Below are 24,062 nucleotides of genomic sequence, written 5' to 3' on the forward strand. Positions count from 1 at the left end.
AAGACTATAAATCAGTCTTTAGTATCTCAACATAAATCTGTAAATGTCCTGTTCATTTGAGCCCACAATTCACCTATCATGAGATGGAACCAGGAGGCAGCGAGATGGAGGCAGGTAGTGCAGCTCAATCTAGTCTAGAAAAACAGCTCAACAAAAAAACAGCCTGCACAAAATGCAGGGAAATCATAAATTATCTTCGTTAGTAGTCCAGTGTGTGTTTTTCTCTCACTTAACAAAGTTACACACCACAACATACAATAACCATACATACTACACATAATAACATTCCTCTCACACAATTATACTTGAACTTAAGAACATTTCCAAGCTTAATAAAATAGCTTTCATCATCAGGTTATGATGATGAATGGTGACTCACCGATAAACATATCGTTGAGATGGCAGCTTCGTGGACATCGACAATTTATTTTTCCCACAGTCAAAAAAAACCTTTTCCAGCATAGCTCTGCTACCTTTCCACTCTGCTAACGAATAGCAACAAGTAATTTCTTAATAGTTTCTGCTAATCGCTGCTATAGCTCGAAGCTCCACACTCATCTCCATCTGCGAGTGGAAAAAAACTAGTCAGGGGCACTCTATCTTCTCCTGCTATTTACTCCACTAGGCAACAGCGGCAGACTACCGAAGCAAGGAACATGAATATTTGACTATTATATGGTGTTTTATAATGTCTATTCAGACTACTTGGTTACTTATACATGTGTGATTGTCCCTGTACATAATAGCATGAGATAGGAAAGGTAATTGGTTCCTAAATAATTAGGTCTAACTCTCAGCTGTGTGGTAACTCTTGAGCAGAGCTGATTCAAATCAACTACAATCAACAGCAATCAACAATCAATAACAATCAATGCATATTTCAAATGCTCTGAAGAACTGATAAGACAAGACAAGACAACTTTATTTGTATAGCCCATTTTTACAAGCAGTTTGTCTCAAAGGGCTTAACATAACACCAGCAACATCCTCTGCCCTTCGACCCTCACATCGACTAAGGAAAAACTCCCAGAAAAACCTTTAACAGGAAAAAATGGAAGAAACCTCAGGGTGAGCAACATAGGTGGGCTCCCTCACCCAGGACGGGCAGACATGCAATGGATGTTGTACAGGCAAGAAAACAATTAACAACATGAGAGTGACATTACTAAAAAGACAAGTAAAACAAAATCTCAACTGTTTAGTTTCACTTTTGATACCACCTCAATATGATTTTAACATTTCACAAGACTGAAATTAGAATAATGAAATTATAATGAAATGCTGTATCAGTCATGTATTTTTTTATGTGCTGTTGAAAATCACTATCCCATCAATTCTATTTAGTTCAATTTCCGCCCGCAAGGGAGAACCACCCCGCCGATAGTCGGTGCACAGAAGAATGACAGGCAGATGTCAACAGTAGACATTGGGTTGGTCATAGAGCCGGCTACACTTCAACATGAAGATCTGGATGGAGAGATACCTGCAGAAAGATATGTATATATATAGAGAGAGAGAGAGAAAGGGAGGGAGAGACAAAAGACTACGAGGAGGACTGGACACACAGTTAGTGACATAAAATAATGAACTGTATGTTAATCTGATGAGGGGAGAGGAAAGAAGAGGAAAAGGAGGAGGGGAAACTGCTTGGTGGATCATGTTTGTGTCCCCCGGCAGCATAGGCCTATAGCAGCTTAGCTATGATAGAGATTTAAAGATTAACAGTCAGTCAGACCTATTCTACCTGTGGCTACATATCATGAGGTGAGTGTAAGTATGCCTACCAGCCCTACACACTTTATTTGGGGCTAACTATATGCTTTACTAAACAGAAAGGTTTTAAGTTTAGTCTTAAAAGTGGAGGTGGTATCTGCCTGTCGAACCCAGATTGGCAACTGGTTCCACAGCAGGGGTGCCTGATAGCTAAAGGCTCGTCCTCCCGTTCTACTTTTATGAACTCTGGGAACTGTAAGTAAATCTGCACTCTTTGATCTGAGTGATCTATTGGGAATATATGGGACTATTAGATCCTGCAGGTATGATGGGGCTAGTCCATTTAGGGCCTTATATGTAAGTAGGAGAATTTTAAAGTCTATTCTAATGAGTTTTACTGGAAGCCAGTGAAGAGAAGCTCAGATGGGGGAGATATGATCCCTTTTACTGATTCCTGTTAAAACCCTAGCTGCTGCATTCTGGATCAGCTGCAGGCTATTAATAGAGTAATTTGGACATCCTGACAATAGTGAGTTGCAGTAGTCCAGCCTAGAAGTAACGAAAGCATGGACAAGTTTTTCAGCATCACTCTGAGAGAGGACGCTCCTAATCTTAGCAATATTATGGAGGTGAAATAAGGCGGTCTTAGAGGTCTGTTTAATGTGATCGATAAATGACACGTCCTGATCGAAGATAACGCCGAGGTTCCTCGCAGTTGTACTGGGGACCAAAGTAATGCCGTCCAGAGAGACAATATTATCAGCTATTGCAGTTCCAAGATGTTTGGGGCCTAGAACAATGATCTCAGTTTTGTCTGAGTTTAATAATAAAAAAGTGGAGGTCATCCAGTCCTTTATGTCCTTAAGACATGCCTGGAGTCTGGCTAATGGCTCTGTTTCTTCAGGCTTTAAGGATAAGTACAGCTGAGTGTCATCAGCATAACAATGAAAGTTTATGCCATGTTTCTGAATAATATTTCCTAGAGGTAGCATGTATAAGGTGAACAGGATCGGCCCAAGCACTGAACCTTGTGGAACACCGAGGCTAACCCTTATATATGAAGAGGAAACATCATTAACGTGAACAAAGTGAAATCTATCTGTTAAATATGATTTGAACCAGCGTAGTGCAGTCCCCGTGATCCTAGTCTCATGTTCTAGTCTGTGTAATAAAATGTTGTGATCTACTGTGTCGAAAGCAGCACTGAGATCCAGTAAAACGAGTATGGAGACAAGCCTGCGGTCCGATGCCATGAGGAGGTCATTTGTGACTTTAACCAGTGCTGTTTGTGTGCTGTGATGGGCTCTGAAATCAGACTGAAACATTTCAAAGAGACTGTTCCTGTGTAGGTGATCAGTTAACTGATTTGCAACCACTCTTTCAGTTATTTTAGATAAAAATGGGAGGTTGGATATCAGCCTTTAGTTTGCTGAAATGTCTGGGTCAAGTGAAGGTTTTTTAAGCAAAGGTCTAATGACAGCGGTTTTTAACGCCTGTGGTACATAACCTGTTGTTAAAGATAAGCTGATCTGATCTACGAAGGAAACGCCAATCAAGGGAAAGACGTCCTTGAGGAGCTTAGTTGGGATGGGGTCTAAGAGACATGTAGTTGGGTTAGATTTGTTAATGCTGGAGGTCAGCTCGGGGAGGTCTATGGGCAGGAAGCTGTCCAGAGATGGAGTACAATTAAAAGACGTTTCTAGAGATGGCACTATATCGGCAATTCTGGGGAGATTTTTATTGATTTTTTCTCTAATGTGAAGAAGGTGAAGAAACTCATGAAGTCTTCACTACTAAGAGCTGCAGGAATACAAGGCTCAACAGAGCTGTGACTCTTGGTCAGCCTGGCTACAGTGTTAAAGAGAAAACGTGGATTGTTCTTGTTTTGCTCTATTAATGTTGAATAATAGGCAGTTCTGGCTTTATGAAGGGCCTTTTTGTATGCCAATAGACTGTCACATAGAAAACATTAGGACATAAAAGACTGGTTGACCTCCAATTTTTTATTATTAAACTCAGACAAAACTGAGATCATTGTTCTAGGCCCCAAACATCTTAGAATTAGAATAGCTGATAATATTCTTTCTCTGGACGGCATTACTTTGGCCTCCAGTACGACTGCGAGGAACCTCGGTGTTATCTTCTATCAGGACGTGTCATTTATCGATCACATTAAACAGGTCTCCAAGACCGCTTTCTTTCACCTCCGTAATATTGCTAAGATTAGGAGCGTCCTCTCTCAGAGTGATGCTGAAAAACTTGTCCATGCTTTCGTTACTTCTAGGCAGGACTACTGCAACTCACTATTGTCAGGATGTCCAAATTACTCCATTAATAGCCTGCAGCTGATCCAGAATGCAGTAGCTAGAGTTTTAACAGGAATCAGTAAAAGGGATCATATCTCCCCCATCTTAGCTTCTCTTTACTGGCTTCCGGTAAAACTCAGAATAGACTTTAAAATTCTCCTACTTGCATATAAGGCCCTAAATGGACTAGCCCCAATCATACCTGCAGGATCTAATAGTCCCATATATTCCCAATAGAACACTCAGACCACAGAGTGCAGGCTTGCAGTTCCCAGAGTTCATAAAAGTAGAACGGGAGGACGAGCCTTCAGCTATCGCGCACCCCTGCTGTGGAACCAGTTGCCAATATGGGTTCAGACACCACCTTTTAAGACTAAACTTAAAACCTTTCTGTTTAGTAAAGCATATAGTTAGCCTCAAACAAATTGTGTAGGGCTGGTAGACATAGTTACAGTCACTTCTTGATATATAGCCACAGGTAGAATAGATCTGACTAACTGTTAATCTTTAAATCTCTATCATAGCTAAGCTGCTATAGGCCTATGCTGCCGGGGGACACAAACATGATCCACCAAGCAGTTCCCCCTCCTCCTTTTCCTCTTCTTCCTCTTCCATCCTCTCTCCTCGTCAGATTAACATACAATTCATTATTTTATGTCACTAACTGTGTGTCCGGTTCTTCTCGTAGTTTTGTGTCTCTCCCTCCCTTTCTCTCTTTCTCTCTCTGTATCTTTCTGCAGGTATCTCTCCATCCAGATCTTCATGTTGAACTGCATCTGGCTCTATGGCCAACCCAATGTCTACTGTTGACATCTGCCTGCCACCAACTATCGGCGGGGTGGTTCTCCCTTGCGGGCTGAAATTGAACTGAATTGAATTGAATTGATAGGATAGTGGTTTTCAACAGAACATGAATAATACATGAATGTTACAGCATTTCATTATAATTTCATTATTCTAATTTCAGTCTTGTGAAATGTTAAACTCATATTGAGGTGGTATCAAAAGTGAAACTGAATGGATGAATGACATGAAAATTTAATATTTTCTAAAATTTTGTTTTACTTGTCTTTTTAGTAATGTTCTCATGTTGTTAACTGCTTTCCTGCCTGTACAACATCCATTGCAGGTTTCTCATATTTTTTTCTGTTAAAGGTTTTTCTGGGAGTTTTTCCTCAGTCGATGTGAGGGTCGAAGGGCAGAGGATGTTGCTATGATGTTATGTTAAGCCATTTGAGACAAACTGCTTCTAAAAATGGGCTATACAAATAAAGTTGTCTTGTCTTGTCTAAACTAGATAAGAAGTCAGAAAACTCAGAGAGGACCTCTGAGTAAGCAGCAGCAGGTGGGCGATACACAACAACTAATAAAACTGGCTTTTCTGACTTCCAGTTCTGGTGAGACAGGCTGAGAGTGAGACTCTCAAATGAGCTATAGATAGATTTAGGTTTGGGGTTAATGTGAAGACTGGAGTGGTAGATTGCTGCCTCTCCTCCTCCTCGGCCTGTGCCTCGAGGAACATGATAGTTATATATATATATATAACCAGATGGAGTTGATTCGTTTAAACTAACATATTCTTCATCCCGTAACCAAGTCTCGGTAAGACAGAATATATCGGACTGATGATCAATTATTAGATCATTGACTAGGAGGAATTTAGAGCGGAGAGATTGTATATTTAATAATCCACATCTGTCTGTCCTATTTTTTGGTTCTAAATAATTGCAAGTTTGTATTTTTATGAGGTTATTTTGATTAACAGTTCTTAAATTTTGTTTTAATTGGACTATGGGAGGACGAGGCACTGACACTATTTCTATAGGATTGTTAAACTTAGTATTACAGTGTGCATTTATATTTTGATTTATTCTACTTTTAACGGAGGGCGGCAGTCCTACAGAAGCAGCAGAGAAGCGTGTAAGACAGCAACTCTGCTGCTAATAAGGCCAGGTTTTCCCCAGAAAGTCTCCCAGTTATCTATAAAGGCCATGTTGTTTTCTGGACACCACCGTGACAGCCAGCGACGGAGCGATGACATGCGGCTAAACATGTCATCACTGGTCAGATTCGGGGGGGATCAGAGAACGTCCGACATGGTTTTTGCCAAATTACACACTGACATGTTAACTGTGGTGACTGGTGTCTTACTGTATTTACACTTATCTCTTGCCAGCAGCTTTAAATTGCCCTCTATGTCGCCCACTCTATGTCGCCTGCTCGGGGGCTGCCGGGAGATGACTGACATCAGCTAAAGTAGCTAAAGTAGGCTGGTCCGCACAGGCTAACTGCTGCTGGTTAGCTGTCGGGACTACTGGACTATGATCTACAGTACGGGGCCTCTAACTCACTTAGCCTCGCCTCTACAGATATAGAGATTGGGTACCAGTTTTATATGTTATTTAGATGGAGTGAAATTAGTGCTAAGTGCCAATCCATGGTTTGAGTAGTGTTGTGGGATGTGTCTAGCTCTAATATGTAGTCCAGGCAGCTCAGTGTGTGAACGTGAGTGAGTGAGTGAGCTATTTTCAGCCCTGGAGAAGATGGATCTCCCCTGTGTCTCCCCACCACAATTGGGAGACCAAAGCAGGAATGTTTGACAGCAGCGATGTCCGAAAAGGATGATGGTAATCAAACATTGGAATGTTGCTCCCTTTTGGCGACCTGGACACCTAGGCCTGGTGTAGCTCTCACTGTCACAGCGATGCACGGGGAAAAAAGCGATGTATGAGGGTCACAATATCTTTTTATTACCTGAGTGATGTCACCTCGTGGAGATGGCCGGACTACAGCTAATGTCCGTGCCGGGTTTGGCGTTTGAGTTCAAATTTACAACTAGTTGTATGTCATGGGAGGGTCTCTAACAATCAGTCACTCTGGTTCAGGCTTCTGGTGAGACATGTAGGCCTCTCTATTGTTCTCCTGAGTACATGGCTAGAGATCTCAACATAGTTCAAAGCAATAAACACATGCATTTTACACTTTGTATTTATTTTGATAGCAAATGAACTAAAAAAAATATTTTTACACTTAATATGACATGCATTCAATTTATTGTTCAATAAAACAAATAGTGTGTTCATTTTGATTGAAAATATGATTTTTTACTTGTTTACTTTTTCTAAGCCCTACTATATCCCAACCTTCTTTTTAACCCTCCAGCGCCAGTGTGTGCAGTATGCTCTTAAGGCTCGTCCCCTGCGATGTTATATTCCCAAGAACCCTTACCAGTATCAGGTCTGGTACATTGTCACCTCCTGCTACTTTGAGTACCTTATGTTCCTTCTCATTATGCTCAACACCATGTGTCTGGGAATGCAGGTATGAATACAACGAACACATACATGCATACATATGATACACTCTCAGTTAGTCTTGTTTAAGGCGAGGAAGTATAAATTGTGGTGTGGACAAATATGTAGAGGTTAAGTAGCAGCAGCAGTATATATAGTATAGTATAGTATATAATTTTCATTTTCTGCTAAGTTGTTTATTAACTTATTTCAATTACACAATCTTGTTCAAATTTCACAAGCCCTTCACAAATCTGGTGGAAAACTAGGACAGGTCACAGGTTTGTACAGCTATCTGGGAGAATGCAGCAGTTTTCTTGACTGAAAAAAATGTCCCTGCTCTGTGCATTTGGTGTGTATGTCTTTTTGATGCTGCCATAAGAACAGGCAATATTAAAACTCCTTATTTTGAAAAAGCTGGGATGCTGTGTAAAACATAAATAAAAGAGAATGTAATCATTTCCTAATCATTCATGACATACAGTCAATTGAAAACAACTGACAGTGTATTTACAGTGTATTTACTATTTTCCTTCATCTACATAATTGATTTAATAAATTTATGCTTATTCTGAACATTATAAAGTATAGAAAAGATGAAAGTATCATGATTGGGTTAGGAACATCCTTGGAAGGCTCAGTAGTTCACAGTAGTAATAGTTCAAGGATGGGGAGAGGTGAAGGATATTATAATTCTATTGCAAATGATTACATTCTGCTTTGATTTATTCTTTAGCAGTGTCCCAATTGTTTTTTTAGAATCAAGGTTTTATTTCATTTCCAGGTGTTCTGTCCTGTTCCTGTACACCTGGCAAGCAATATCAGTAGGAAGATGATAGATATGTGATTTTAGCATGATTTCAGTTTACTGTTTAATTCATCTTCTGATCATGAACAATTCAGGACTTATTATCAGTCTGTTTAAGATGTGTATTGGCCTTCATAATTATGTAAAAAAATCACTTGGTAGCCATGGTAAAATAGTATATGCACGTAAGCACTGGTGTTTTCCCTGATTAAATGATTAATATGTTCGGCCACTAGGGGGCCTCTCCATGAAAAAAAAGAAAATGTAAGACATAGTTTGATGATATAGTGAAGTAGCATGGGATCATGGGAGTTATTTTCTTTATGACAACAACTACTGCAGATAAAAATCTTATGTGATATAAGTAAACAAATACTCTGCGACAAGTAGTCCAAATGTATCAACAGGGCAGAACAGACTGTGTGAAAAAGCAATTTTTTGGTCCTAATATGTATTCTGTATTCATGAAAGAATTCATCCAGTATACAGTAAGTACAATTACTCTGTCCTGCTTTCTATTCATGCAACTGTCAATGTGTACCTCTTTACCCACAGCACTGTAACCAGTCAGACCATGTTACCCACTTGTCTGACATGCTGAATGTTATTTTCACTGTTCTATTCACTGTGGAGATGATCCTTAAACTCATGGCCTTCAAAGCTAAGGTTAGTCAATATTCAATGTTTTATGACATTTTCCATATAAATAACTGAAGAGTTAACACTGGTATTCAGTGATAATAATTTAATAGAAAATAAACACACTGTGATCCATTAAATATAAATTTGATGGGAACAAATCATACATTTGTGCAAGTGAAAAAACAAAAACAAAAAAAAAAAAAAGAATACATACAACTTTCACTCGTCATCCAGGACATATAAACACATATACTTTTATGAGTATGAGAACGTTTTGCTTAAAATACATGTGAATGTGTTGGTATACTAGTGCAGTTCTGCTAATACACTGTATTTGATCAACATGTGCACCTAAGCACGTTGGATATGAGGTGATTCATTGTGGTGGACTAGGCCTGAGTAAGTTAAAGTGTAAGTCAAGTGAAGTGTAACATGCGTGGGGTCATATTGACCAGTGAAATTCTTTGACAACCAATGATGCGCTCTGCTGTTTTCACTACCCTCCTTAGAGGATCTTGTGAACAGCAGTGGAGCCACTGCCAAACAGTAATGTAGCTAGAGAGGGTGTTCCGAATTATGTACTTTACTTATTTATAGACGTAAGTATTCTCATTAAGTATAGGTACTTCTGTGCACTTTTTATTGGTAAGTCTGATTGCTTGTACTTTTTGGGAACAGCGGTGTCAGACGATTTGGGATGTGGCCATTGTATTGTTGGTCACCTTGGTCATAATTTCCTTTTTGCCTGATTTTGGCTCTGTGATTGACTGACGAGCCGTCCAGGGTGTATCCCACCTCTTGCCCGTTGTAAGCTGGCATGGACTGACTGTATTTATTTGGCAAAATTTAGAGCTTCTACATGCACAGAGGAAAATAGAACTGTTAGTCATTATTCATAATCACTTTAGTCAGTCACTTCTTGGTGAGACATCATATAACCCAAACAAAGCACCATTAGAAGCATTAAAGTGCTGAAAAAAACTTGATTAGTACAACATGACTGAAAACAAATGTATCATTTCTGTATGCTCCTCTGTGGAGTGGACATAGTGAAGTGGTGGCAAGTAAGGCACCACTTTAGTAATATGGAGGCAGTTTGATAACATTAATTAACCTCACAGTAAAGGAGAATAGCCTCTACATGACAGAACAAAGACCACATGCTGCATTAACTGGCAACTATATTAATTGTGAGACAAATTCCATAGGGGACTGATGTTGCGTAATTGACAATGATTTGAAGAATATGTGGACATGCATACATATACTTTTAAGGGAAAAGAGGTACATGAATAAACATATGCATGCATACAGTACATACATGCATCATGGTGAGTGAAGATACAAACACCTCCACATTATCTTATTTTCTCAAAGGGTTATTTTGGAGACCCCTGGAATGTCTTTGACTTTGTCATCGTCATTGGAAGTGTTGTGGATGTGATGCTGAGTGAAATTGATGTAAGTACCAGACTTTTGAACTTCTCACATCACTATCTAATCTAACTTTAATCATAAAATGTATATATATAACCCCTTATTAACGTCTTGTTCATGCTGAGTGCAATCACAAGGAAGCCATATATAGTTCAACAAGTCATTCCGATTGTAACTTACTCCTTTTTTTGCATGTGTTTTTACGTTTTCTGAAAGAAATCTGAGACTATCTTGTATGTTGGATTTGGAACTGAGATGGCCAAACAAGAATATCCCTGATTTATCTGTTGAAAACCTAAGTGAAACCCACAGCTGGCCAACCCACTATTCTGACTTTGTTGGACAGGCCCTACCATGTTAACTGAGCATGACTGAACTGACTGCGAGTATCTGGTAGCATTCTAGAATAATATCCAGAGGAATAAACCAAACAAAGTCTGCACACTGATCTGAGCTCCTGTGTTTGCGGTCATTGACCAAATATTATTACAGGAGCTGAACCCACAGAGATTGATGTGCAGATTTTCCTGAATTCAGTTTGTCCCTCACTGTTGCTGAGAAGAACACATAATAAATACATGTTCTAATCTTTTTGCATTTGCTGTTTTTTCACATTTCTTTTTCTTCTTGGCCATATTGTGTCCAGCCCTATTCAAGAATTGTAACTCGCAGTAGCAGAAAATATGTACTCAAAAAAGTGCTTTTGCCAATGTTGGGTTTTAGTCTAACTGAATCTTCATCAATCCAGTCAAACTGAATAGTAGTAGGTTCTTAGGGGTTAATTAATGTGATTTGTCACTTTCAAGAGTTTATAGTCAATTTTGAGAATGCATGTATTAGTAGTATTTTGTGTACTTTATGGTACACAAGTGTAAATCTTTTGCCTAAATAGCAACAGCAAATGTTGTTTTTTTGTATGATTTCTACGTTCGTCATTTTTGCCATCTCCACAATTTTACAGTCTGAAGCTCTCTTTCTCTTTGTGACATCACACATGTGTTGTGTTTCCCTCCTACAGGCAGCATTGGCATCCTCTGGAGGACTTTACTGTCTCCATGGCTGCGCTGTAACTATTCATTCGCTTCAGTTTTCAGTTGCATGCATACGTCTGAACAAGACTTAGACCGACAAAGGTGTTGGTTTGGGGCCCCGTTTCCCTTTCAAAAGGCTAGGTGATCATAAAATCCATCTTATGTACCTTTTTAAGTTTATTTATATAAGAGAGTTAAACAACAATTTACTTAAAAGTAGCATATGTGTTACACAAGAAAGCACTGACTTGAGCCAGTACTATTCAAGTTTAACAAACAAACAACACACAAATGGCAATTCTAAAGCTAAAGTAATGAGGTTACTGTCATAGTGTATTTGTTCTTGGGCAAAGAGTGTGTGTTCGGTTTAACTCAGCATTGAAATTTCAAGATGAATAAAAATATTTTGATTAGTTCATTGAGTTAGTTCACAGCTCTTGGCATGTATTTTTTGTATTTTTTATTTTTTTGGGGGGTATATTTTTAATTTTCATTCATCTCCTTTGCACCTTATTGCTGTCCTTGTGCTGCTGTGACAATGCAAATTTCCCCACTGTAGGAGAAATAAAGAAAATTCTTAATTGTTAATTCTTAATAACAAACCACCTGCTCACTCATTAATGTTCTACCTCTTTGCTGCTCTCCTTATCATCACATACAGAGAAGACGATGCACAATGGCATCAGCCAGTGAAGCCTTCTTCTTCTTTTTTTTGTTACACACCACTGGCAACTGTAATTTTTTCCTTTGCTACTTTTTTTCTGTTGGCGTTTTGAAAACAAGTGCTAGATAGTTTCAATTTCAATTGTGATTGCAGCTGCTACCTGCCTTTAAAAATTAGACCAGTCCTGTAACTGCAGCCAAGATGACATACTGAATAGATCTGTTTATTTACAGGCTTATCTCAAGGCTTTATATATTGATCTTTTTGTTACTCCCCATGCTGGGGATGAGAAAAAATTACCAGCCCATCAGAAATATTCATACACTTTTTACTTCTGAGGAGCTTTTAGTTTGCCAACCCAATTTTTATCTACTGTATTTTTCGGACTGTAAGTCGCTCCAGAGTATAAATCGCACCAGCCAAAAAATGCATAATGAAGAAGAAAAAAACATATATAAGTCGCACTGGACTATAAGTCGCATTTTTGGGGGGAAATTTATTTTATAAAATCAGAGATCAAGAACAGACATTACATCTTGAACGGTAAATTATAGTAATAACAATAGATTAGAGAACAACGGGCTGAATGGGTGTCTGGTATGTTAATGTAACACATCAACAGATATTCAGATAACTATAACATAAACAACATAAGTTTACCAAACCCTGTTCGTCTAGCTGTGGTCATCTAGCTTTTAGCCCGCGATTAGCTTTTTTGGTTTTCTTCATTGCAGTTAGAGTATCCTCCGCTTTTCGTCAGTCCCTCACAAGTTTCTCGCTAACTACAAACTTTCTTTCAGCTGCTCCATTTCCGTTTTTGGCTGCATATTTCACTACTTGCAGCTTGTAATCTGCAGGGTATGATTTTCTTTTTGGGGCATTTGTGTTCAGTCTTTCTCAGTTGTCTTTATAAGTTTATGTTTAAATTTAAATTTTTCGGTGGTACAGGAGCGTAGCAGATACTGGCACACCAGCCTAGAGCGCCCCCTCGCGACTGTCAGCGTGAACATGTGAAATTACCGTATATATTTTATTATATAAGTCGCACCTGAGTATAAGTCGCAGGACCAGCCAAACCATGAAAAAAAGTGCGACTTATAGTCCGAAAAATACGGTAACTAAATTCTCAGATCACTTTCTCATGCTTCATGACTGCTCAGTTCACTCGCTGGGACATCAGTTCAGAATCAGAATTCCTTTATTTATCCCCAAGGGGAAATTCTTTTTTGTACAGACATTGCACTTGCAATTTTCCCGACCAAGAAAAAAAAGTGAAAGATAGAAAATAAGTATAAATCTAAAATATAGGTATTAAAATGTGTCTGTACATATATGCATTGTATATAAAAGTATGTGTGTCCGTCACAGTGCAGAGTTTAATAGTTTGATGGCGACATGCAGGAATAATTTCCTGTGTCACTCACTTTTATCGCAAAGATGGAACAGGATTTGATTGAGATGGAACATTTGCAAAGGAACTGAATCAAAGAGAGATTTAAGCGTAACGTGGCTATTAATACTTTGTATGAGCCCATGTTTTAGATTTACCAGATTTTTATCACCTCTGTAATTTTGCGTGTGCATGCTGGGCAAACTGATAACAGACTGTTTACTGCACATTAGGCTTAAATTACAGACTGAATGATTCCAGGTGTAAAACATTTCTTTGCATTCTTTACAACACCTACAGATGTTATTCATGTATTTAAAATACTGTAGCATTACTTACAGATGGTTAAATATGCTAAATTACTATTACTATTACTATTACTCCTCAGTATTATTTTAGTAAATGACAGTAAATATGTAAGAGTGCTCATATAAATGCTCTTAGAAAACACTCTTAACCCTTCAGATCAATTAACTCTTAAGATCAGTCAATATAGGGAAATGGGGGCACAACACCTTTATCTATATGCTTGGACTGAAGCTGCAGAGATCTGTTTTTATTACTGTTCTATTACTTATGTTAAAAAAGACTTATTTTGCTGTGATATTCCTTGTGTTAAAAAGACTTTGAAGCTTTGAGTGTTTCTTTAGTCTTGTAAGATTGGCAACAGCATGTATACCTGGATACAGGATGCAAACTTCTACTGAAAATTATTCACATTGATAACAGCATTGTAAGTCTTTGTTCTGGTTGATTTAAGAGATTGTTGTGGAAAACTAATTATTCACAATCATTTTCACTGGATGTGGTCAGTGAGGCAGGGAAGAATTATTTTATTTAATAAAATTCTTAGATTGGTACTTTGGGTAAATAACTCAAAGAGTTAAAGCAAGGCGTCTGGACTGTGTAGATAGGCTTGAAGACATTTCGCTGCTAATCCAAGCAGCTTCATCAGTTCTGAAAACTGACTGGTGAGGAACCAATATATACCCCTCACTGGGAGTGACTAAGTGAAACTAACTAAAACAAAGGATCTGATAGTCCTGCAGATTAGTCTATGTAGTTGGACGGACAGTGATTGGCCCCCTGTGTCTAACGACTGGCTATCTGGTTCTAACGACTGGCTAATGGCTGTGAGAATGTTAATGAGTTCGGGTATGACCGATTAACAACCTATTGTTGTTATGGCTTTCGTGTGAATTGGGGTGATACTTCCTAGGTATGGATGGGAGGACAACATTGTAAGTGCAAGACAGCTGATGTCTAAGTCCACCACCTCTGTTGAGTGAAGGTTTTTCCAACTTAACATAGATGACTTCCTTGACCCCTCTTTCGTGCCACCTGTCCTCTCTGTCAAGAATGTGGACATTGTTGTCATCAAAGGAATGTCCTTTTTCCTTAAGATGTAAGTGGACTGCTGAGTCTTGTCCTGTGGAGGTGACTCTCCTGTGTTGTACCATTCTTCTGTGGAGTGGTTGTTTTGTTTCACCAATGTAAAGATCAGAGCATTCTTCACTGCACTGGACTGCATATATGATATTGCTCTGTTTTTCCCTGGGGATTTTGTCCTTGGGATGGACCAGTTTCTGTCTCAGTGTAATCATGGGTTTGAAGTGGACCGGGATGCCATGGTTGTTGAAAATTCTTTTTAGTTTTTCTGATAATCCTGTATGTAAGGAATGACAATGTTGCTTCTCTTCCTGTTGTTGTCCTTTTTATTGTTAGTGGGTCTTCTTTTTGTGGCTTTGGAGAGTGCCCAGTTGGGGTAGCCACATGTTTTTGATGCTGACTTGAGGTGTTGTTGTTCCTTCACCTGTCCTGCTGAGGTGGTGGGGACTGTCTCAGCTCTGTGATGTAAGGTTCTGATGACTCCCATCTTGTGTTCCAGTGGATGGTGTGAGTCAAACAGTAGGCATTGGTCTGTGTGGGTGGGTTTCCTGTATACTTCCACATTAAGGCTTCTGTCATCCTCAGTGTGAACAGTACAGTCCAAGAAGGCTAGATTGTTTTCACTGGTGTCCTCCCGTGTGAACTTGATGTAGTGGTCCACTGAGTTGATGTGGTCTGTGAAATGTTTCACATCCTAGGTCTTGATCTTGACCCAAGTGTCATCCACATATCTGAACCAGTGGGAGGGAGGTGTTCCAGGAAAGGACATCAAAGCTATTCTTTCCACCTCTTCCATATACAGGTTGGCCACAATGGGAGACACAGGTGATCCCATGGCACAGCCATGCTTCTGCCTGTAAAAATTCTCCTTATACTGAAAGTAAGTGGTGTTCAGGCAAAGGTCTAATAAATCGCAGATGTGATCTGGAGAGAGATTGGTTCTGTCCTTGAGTGTGTTGTCCTGTCCATCTTTTTACCATCTGTGTGGCTTCTGAGGTGGGGATGCACGTAATCCTGCTTAGCGAAACGTCAAATCAACACAGTCCAGATGCCTTGCTTTAACTATTTGAGTGAGTAGACCTGGATGACTGAGAATCTCCACAGATTTGGGTAAATAAATGCAAAATACTAAGTGGTTTTTCTTGTAGAAATATTGTCTTTATTCTGAGATAACTTCAGATGTCTACCTGCTTGACTGCTACAGGACACTAATCATAATCCTTTGAAGGGCAACCCATCCTGATACCTAATCAAAGTGAAAGCAACATATATGACTTCTGGTAACACAATAGACTTCTGGTTTCACAGGGGACACAAACATTGTTCTCATGTGTGAAATTTGTTAAACCCATGTACCCCAACCTCCTCCATGAAAAGTGCCACTGAACAATAAGCTGCTTGCACAGACAGCCTATAATGCTTTTTTCCTGATGATGAAGATTCTAGCCCTTGTCTGGCAAAATTTTGCATACATTACAGCTAGTGTGCAGCAATTAGTTGGGACTAGGCATTTTGTGGAGATAGAAGAAGAATAAAATAGAGGAGAAAGATTTTAAAAAGGAAGAGGTGAAAGACAAATGAGAAATAAAGAAGGGTCCATCAGCACAATTGACTGGACCAAAATTATCATTAAAACTGGAAGTCATGTCGGTTGTCCACACAGCACAGTGTAAACATAATTCAAAACCTTTGCCACCACTTGCATGCTATTAGCATGTTGAACAACCTAGAGATGTGGGCTTAAATTATAACGTGGCTTCACACATGGTTATGAGAAATACATGAGCACTCAAACTAGCCAAACCAAATTATTTCCATAATTATTTCTTTTGAGATCATGCATCTCTAATTCACTGTCTCTGAATTATGATCCTGGGGCTTCCGGTCCTGCATATTTGAGACTTCCTTACTCTGACACAAGTGATTCAAATAAATGGTTCATTATCAAGCTTCTGCAGAGCTTGAAGATGAGCTGATCATTTGAATCAGATATGTCGGAAAAGGTATAATACTTTTAAATTTTGATGAATTTTATATTACCCAGTGCTTGAACCAACAACCTTGGACAAAAACGGCAAGTCATGATCTTGTTGAGTTACCTGCCAATCAAGAAATCACAGATGATTTCACATTGTGACACTATGACCTAAGGTTGCATGTAAAGGCAGATTTCACATTTATGTCAAAAATTCAGTTACCAGGAGAATAAGAATGTGTGTACTTCATCTAAATAGGATAGGAATGTTTAAATTTTTTTCTAAAAGTTCTTAAATTTTCCACTTTTCAACTACCACGATCTCAGTTTTTTTTCCATAAAGATTGGAAATTTGTTTAATGAGAATTTGCAGTACCTGTTCACAGTAGGACAGTTTACTTAGTTTTACAATTTTTGAAGGAAACAGTGTTATTAATTCCTCCCATCTCCAAGGATCTGAACATTTCTGCTTAACCAAGCATACAGAAGTTTCAAAGTCATAGCATATGGCTTGTTTGTTATGAATTTAAACAATTAATTTTAAATTTGTTATAAATTCCTAAATTTTAGACAGTTAAATAAAAATAAGAAAATAAATTGCTGTGTACCATTCAACTGAACTACTGTATGCCACCATCAGGTCAGGTATCAGCCCACAATGTCAGTAAAGGAAATTTAGCATAGTTATAATAATAATGAATAATAATAATATTGGCAATTTCAAGAGGGCTCAGCTGCAGAGCTGACCGGTCTCTACACTTTGTAGTCCTTCAATTGATGATGTAATTAAAGAGTATGGTCTGGAACTGTTCAATTTGAAAGTGTCTTGAGGTAACTTTTGTTGTGAATTGGTGCTATATAAATAATAAACTGACTGAACACTGTGATAGTTATATCAAATTTTTCGTTTTTGTTAAACACCTTCATTTAACTGCATGTTGAATAATACCATTTTGTCTGAATAAGATCATATAAAAACATTGTTTTGCTTTTCATGCATAAGTTTCCTAAATGCAATGATCACAAGTGGTTATGCTGACACTAACAAAGTTTGTCTTGAAATTTCAAAAGTTTGAAATTGTACATACCAAAATGTGTTGCTTGTGAAGACAATTGTCAGAAGGCAGCAATAGACTAAAGTTTTGTTTCTGCAGGCAGTGGATCCCATGCAAGCAATTGCGGTAGGTAGATTGTTTTGTGTTGTTTTAGCACTTGGCAATTTGCAATTTGTAATGTCTTCTCCCCCCGCCCCAAAGTCTTCAGAGAACATGAGTGTATCAGTCACATTCTTCAGATTATTTCGTGTTATGCGGCTGGTGAAACTTTTGAATCGCTCTGAGGGGATACGCAATCTTCTGTGGACCTTCATAAAATCACTTCAGGTCAGTATCATTAGTGTCATCACTTAGCGTAACATAGCCTGTAGTTTATAATCATTATTATTATGTCTGACAGTGCCATTGGGTTTTTGTGTTGCAGGCTCTTCCTTATGTGGCCCTCCTCATTCTCATGCTGTTCTTTATATATGCTGTGGTTGGAATGCAGGTACAGACCCATACACACACTATTGCTGTTGGAACAAATTTCAAAAATCAAACATAATTTAAATAATAAAATAAAGAAATTCAAATTTCCAGTCTTATCATCAGTTACAGGCGAGGCATGCTTTTGGACAGACCTGGTAAACCCCAGTGGTCTGGTGGAGGCTCTAGTCCATTGTGCTTTCACCCCTGTCCTCCAGACAAATTTCTTACACTTCCTGGAGGAGGTTGCGAAAATGGAATACATGCCATATTCAAACCCTCCATTGTGGAGGGGGAGGCACTAAAAGCAGTCATCACAAGGTCATTGATGGCTAAAGTTCTGTCAAACCTGACCCAGACTGGGGATATTGTTGAAAGTACACTTTGAGAAGCTCCTGAACTCAACTAACATGTCCTCTGTTGAGAAGGCAGAGTCTGAAGGCTCGGGGGAAAACATGCATGGCAGAAGTCACTGAAGTCGTCAAGATGCTCCTCCACGTTTGGGGGGGATGAGAGTCACCCTGAGATGCTGCAGGCTCTGGACATTGTTTTGCTGTCTAGGATGAGAAACCTCTTTAATTCTTCGCTGCCCCAAGCGAAAAAGCAGCTTTATTGTCAGTAAATTCTTTAAATACACTGAATTTTCCTCTACACTTAACCCATCCTTGGTTGAACACACATGCAACACCCAGCAAATTACATGGAGTGAACACACACACAGAGGAGCAGTGGGCTGTCATATCAGGCGCCCAGGTAGCAGTTAGGGGATTATTTACCTTGCTCAAGGGCATGCCAACCATTCATTATTCACCTCCCTAATCCAAGTTTTTTCCTGCCTGTCTGGGGAATTGAACTGGTAATCCTCTGGTCACAAGCTGCTTCTCCACAGAGAAGTCGCAGCTGTCACCAGAAGAAGGTCTTGTTCACAAGTGATGGGAAAACAGAGAAGTTGAAGAGGGAGGCAAAGCTCTTGATTTCTCACTCAATCTATGTTCTTACTCTCAACTATCATGAGTAATGCACTCTGGGTACTGACCAAAAGTATGAGATAGTAGTCTTTAGAGATAGGGTGAGGAGCTTAGACATCTTAGATAGATATATATATTATTGATCCCAGGCTTGGAAGTTACAGTTGTTGTTTTTTTTTGTTTGTTTTTTCTTTTTAGGCAGATATACTTTATTATCTTGAGGGAGGTCAGAGTAGAACTGCTTCTTTTTTGCACTGAAAGAAGTCAGCTGAGGTTATTTGGGCATCTTATGATGATGCCTCCAGGGTGCCTCTCTTTGGAGATTTCCCAGGCATGTCCAAATGGGAGAAGGGAGATAGACCCAGAACTTGCTGGCGGGATTATATATCACATCCAGCCTGGAAATGTTTAGGGATCCCCCAGGAGGAACTGGAAAACTGTACAGGGTAGGTGGACGTCTAAAACGTCCTGCTTGGCCTGTTGCCTCTGTGACCCAAACCTAGATAGGCTGAAGAAAGTGGAAATGGAAAAAGATGGAAAAAATAAAACAAAATAAAATACAGTAAAATAGAGGAGAGTAGAAAGGTATATAGTAATAGTTACATGTTTAAACCATAAGGTTAACAGCTTGTGCAGTAATGTAGTAAGCATATATCCATATAAGCAAGATAATATTGTTCAAGTTTTATATATTCCATAATGCCAGTAGATGAAATGGGGGCTAAAAACCACCCAACAAGAAGTGGTTTATGTAATCCCTAACATGAACTTCCTTTTTATGCAGATATTTGGTAAAATTGCATTGGTTGACGGTACACACATCAACAGGAACAACAACTTCCAGACATTTCCTCAGGCTGTTCTCCTATTATTCAGGTTAGTGATCCGACTCTCTTTATTAACACACACACATACACATAAAAAAGACTATACAAGGTTTATTTCCTTGCCTAATGAGTGAAAATAAAAATAGTCGTAAAACGTTATAGTAAATAATAAAAAAAACGTTTAGTGAAGCATGACCTTTGAAACCACATAATCAAATTTGCATGCTCTTATTGGTGTGACATCAAACAGGAAGTTGACTCTGCGACAGATGAAGTAAAAAAATAACATAAGCTTTAGCTAGTTTTTTGTTTTGTTTTGGTTTTTTTTTGCTAGTTTCCAAACCCTGTAGTGCAACTGCATCATCTCAAGTTGTCTAGGTAACGGTAGTGTTCATGAATCACATTCAGATTTTTTTAAACTCTAATTGTTAACATTTACCACGTGTCCGATCAACTTTACTGAAGGGACTAACTGACTTTTTGGTTTGGCCAAAAGACTAAAGAATAAAAGTTAAGAAGAGAGCAAACATTGAAGGCAGTAATAGTAATGGTTTACAGTGCTGAATTTTATCTGGTGTAATTTTGGTAACGAGCATGGCAAAGGTAACTTACAAAATCACAATCTGGTGTTGGTTAACCCTAAAGTTACCATTAGGCAGTCCTGCTGAACAAATGTTTATCATAAATTTTCTGAGAAATACAATTAAATTGGTATATTATTAACATGCTGAGTTTACTTTAACACTTTCCACTATGTACTGGGAAATAAGGCACCTCCAAGTCTTTAGAATTCAGTGCAGGTTTATTTCCAAAAATAAGGTATAATAAAACCAAGGTCATCTCTGTTTTTTCTTCTTGTCTTTATATAATAGATAACATTCCGCTCCCAAATGGTCTGTAGGAAAGACGATGGTTTGGTCCTTTCATCTGTTAAGGCCATTATTGGAGATCAGTTTGGTCAGAACCAAAGGTGATGGATGTTTAAAGCAGGGGACATTTCATAACAAACTGGCTGGCTTTCTTTGAGATGACATGGTGAGGTGATGGGTTTCTACCACTGTGTCTCTCAGCTATTTTTGTTTTATTTTTTGTCCATAAAGAGGTGGACTGTCCTCAGCCAAGTGATAAAAGTAGAAAATTGCTTGATGTGGTGCATAAGGCCAGAAGGAGAAAGTTATCAAACCAACTACAGCAACAAGTAAGCATGTGAAGAAAAAGTCAAAAGGAAAGAGCAAACAAGGCCAAAACGCTAAAGAATAAAGGTCTTTAAAAAAGAGCAAGCATTGAAGACATTGGCTAGTTTATACATGGGGACTACTGCGTGAGTATCTTGGGCATGATAAAGGTTGTTATACCAGTAAGGACTCGTCCCTCTACTTAAGCTGTTTCAGTCAAAGGGAAGAAACATGTGAAAGTTACTTTAAAGTACTACATTACGCTGTTACAAACTCAAAACTTCTGGTGTTAATTTTCAAATTAAAACCCATTAATTTTTTTTTTTAACTGGAACTACAATCAACATGTTATCATGTTCTAAAGTGCACAGCAGTGATAAATAACAAAATGCATCACTGTCTTACTGCCAATTAACAAATCAGTATCACTATCTTACAAACACAATCAAAGTGTAACATTTGAACATTATACATTATACCTGGAACAGTAAACAAGTTATCTTGTTTTTTCTCACTTCACAAAACTGGGAAAGTTTGTACTCAGCAATTTTGAATGGCCTACCCCAGTAGGGTAGTAGTTCTGCAGTGTGTGTTAGTTTTGGAGGGAGGGTCTTGTTGCCGAGTCCAAGCATGACTGCTTGAATGAAATTGAATGTGTTTTCCATGCATTTTGGGTAATTCAAGTGAAGGGTATACATGAACCCAAATAGAAGGCAGACTGCCTGGGGAAAGTCTCTGACATTGTCCATGACAGTACCTCCCTCAAGTATGATGGCAATGGAGATGGGTTGGGGGTGCACTGCATTTGGACCCTGCTGCTGAGCATCCAGACCTTTGAGGACAACAGTCCGAAGTGCCGTCACATCAGGTGACTAAAAATACAGAGAGAACAGATATAAATTCAGAACTTTGTAGCATTTTGAGAGTTTGGGGGACTATGTGTTGCATAAATGACATTGTACGGAAAATGAGAATGCACACAACTAATTATTAGAAAAATAGTTTAGAACACAACAGAATCCTTACCATCCAGTTGATGTGCTGCATCAAATCTGTCAGTTTTTGTCCCACAGTTTCTTTTTTAGACTTGAAAAGATCGATGAAGTGTGGTGTGTGCTGGTCTAGGGCTTCATAGAAGTCGTCTTCAAGATTCTTGCTGGCAATGTGATTAAACCCAGCAAAGACCTGAAAAATGGAGAGAGGAAATAGCAAGAGGGATAGCAACATTAAGCTGACCATCATTCAATTAATACTATAGCAAATGAAAGAGCTTAACATGCGAAACTAGGATAAAATAGAGCTGCTTGATTATGGTAAAAATCATAATCATGATTATTTTGGTCTGCTGGAATCTATATGGGGTAAGGCAGGCCAAGACAAACAAGTATCTTACCTGTTTCTCCGTGAACAGTGCTGGCCATCTTTCCATCATGCTCTGCACAGCAGGCTCCTGTGTCACTATCTCCCTTCTGCGCAGTGAGAATGTTTCTTCCATCATTCTTGAAACTAGACTGGCATTGGGTTGCTTCATAAATTCATATTGGAGTTTGAAGTTGTACTGCAATGACAGCTTATCACTTAGCTGTGTTTTTAGTCCCTCAATGGAATCCGGTCTCTCATTAAAAATTAGCTTGCGTATATTGTCTTCATCTATGACAACTCGCAGCATTAGTCTTTGCTCCATTTTAATCCACTCAGCACAATATGTACCGTTTGAGAGTAACAAGCTGTTTGCCATGAACTCTGTAAAGTGACAGAGGAAAAATATCATTCATTTCAGACAACTGGGTGACTGAGAAGGTGGGCAAATGGCTGCTACAGAGTTTGTACACTCTGAGATGCTCATCATACCATGTCATCAGTCTGCAGACAAATGCTACATCTGTGTTGATAACGACAATGTTTGTGATTTGTCTGAAATCTGGGAGCCCTGAGCAGGATCCAACATCATCATTTTCAGGGTCACTCTCTTCCAGCTGAACACTTGCACTAGTTGGAAGCTCTTCAACTACATTTGCTGAAACAATTTCAGGTTTGAATACCATCTCATTGTGTATCTGATGCTCTTTGCTTCTGTGGGCATTGAAGGTAGAATAAACGATACTTTGGAAGTAACAGTCTTGATATGGGCAAGCAACCATTTGTCTCAGTTTAAGATGTCGTCGCAAATGGGTAAAAAAGTCTGCTTCTGTGCAAAGCTCCACAAAGTTGCACAACTGACAGTGAAATGCATAAACGGTAATGTTTAAGCAAGTAGCCCCTCTTTTTAGCAACAAATGTGCAGTACTACAGGTTCACTGCATTGGATAACACTGCTCTGCTTGGCCTGAAAAGAGAAGAGAATTTCATCATTAACCACTTGGAAAAAAAAAGAAAAAAAAAAAGTTAAAACTAGGAAATTCCCGCATAAGTTTTGAGAGTGACGATTGGGCTGTTGCCTGGGGTCTGTATTGAAAAAGCACACCTCAAATAATCATTTTTAACATATTTATTTAGACACAGGAGCAGCTAGCGCTAAAGCGCTAACCACTAATTCTAGCATTAGCCACAAATGTTAACAATTAGCATGTCTTTGCTACCATGAGCAACAAGCCCGTTAGTACCTACATTTGAAAGTTTAAATGAAGTCTCTAGGTGAAAGTATGCCAGAGCAATTCATTGTTGAAAATGTCTGTTGAATTTTTTTTTGGGGGGGGGGGGTTCCATTCATTCCTATGAGAAATTTTTCACTAATTTACTCATTAAATTTCGAAATTTATTTATTGAAAACAGATTTTTCTTCAGGCAAGCAGACAAATCCGTTCCTTTACCAGGCGAAATGATTCCTTTCCGTGTCGGAAATCACAAAAAAAAAGTCACCTACAGATCAGGAAAGCCTCGTGATACTCCTGGCGAAGTCGTTTCTATGATAATTACAACGG

The 24,062-nt window shown here is 38.8% G+C and overlaps 1 protein-coding gene across 4 annotated transcripts in view; it reads left to right on the plus strand.

The window, feature by feature from the left end:
- LOC124054198 (dihydropyridine-sensitive L-type skeletal muscle calcium channel subunit alpha-1-like) overlaps positions 1-24,062 on the plus strand; it is a 269,412-nt gene that overhangs the window by 181,187 nt on the left and 64,163 nt on the right. For 3 of the 4 annotated variants that reach the window (XM_046379912.1, XM_046379903.1, XM_046379885.1), the window contains exons 26-32: positions 7,182-7,340; positions 8,676-8,786; positions 10,140-10,223; positions 11,218-11,265; positions 17,803-18,030; positions 18,128-18,193; positions 19,924-20,015. In XM_046379912.1, the coding sequence (XP_046235868.1) occupies positions 7,182-7,340; positions 8,676-8,786; positions 10,140-10,223; positions 11,218-11,265; positions 17,803-18,030; positions 18,128-18,193; positions 19,924-20,015 (788 nt within the window). The remainder of the gene's footprint in view (positions 1-7,181; positions 7,341-8,675; positions 8,787-10,139; positions 10,224-11,217; positions 11,266-17,802; positions 18,031-18,127; positions 18,194-19,923; positions 20,016-24,062) is intronic. The other variant, XM_046379893.1, reaches the window with a different exon arrangement.

The sequence above is a fragment of the Scatophagus argus genome, chromosome 3, assembly GCF_020382885.2.
Source record: "Scatophagus argus isolate fScaArg1 chromosome 3, fScaArg1.pri, whole genome shotgun sequence".
NCBI classification, from domain to species: domain Eukaryota; kingdom Metazoa; phylum Chordata; class Actinopteri; family Scatophagidae; genus Scatophagus; species Scatophagus argus.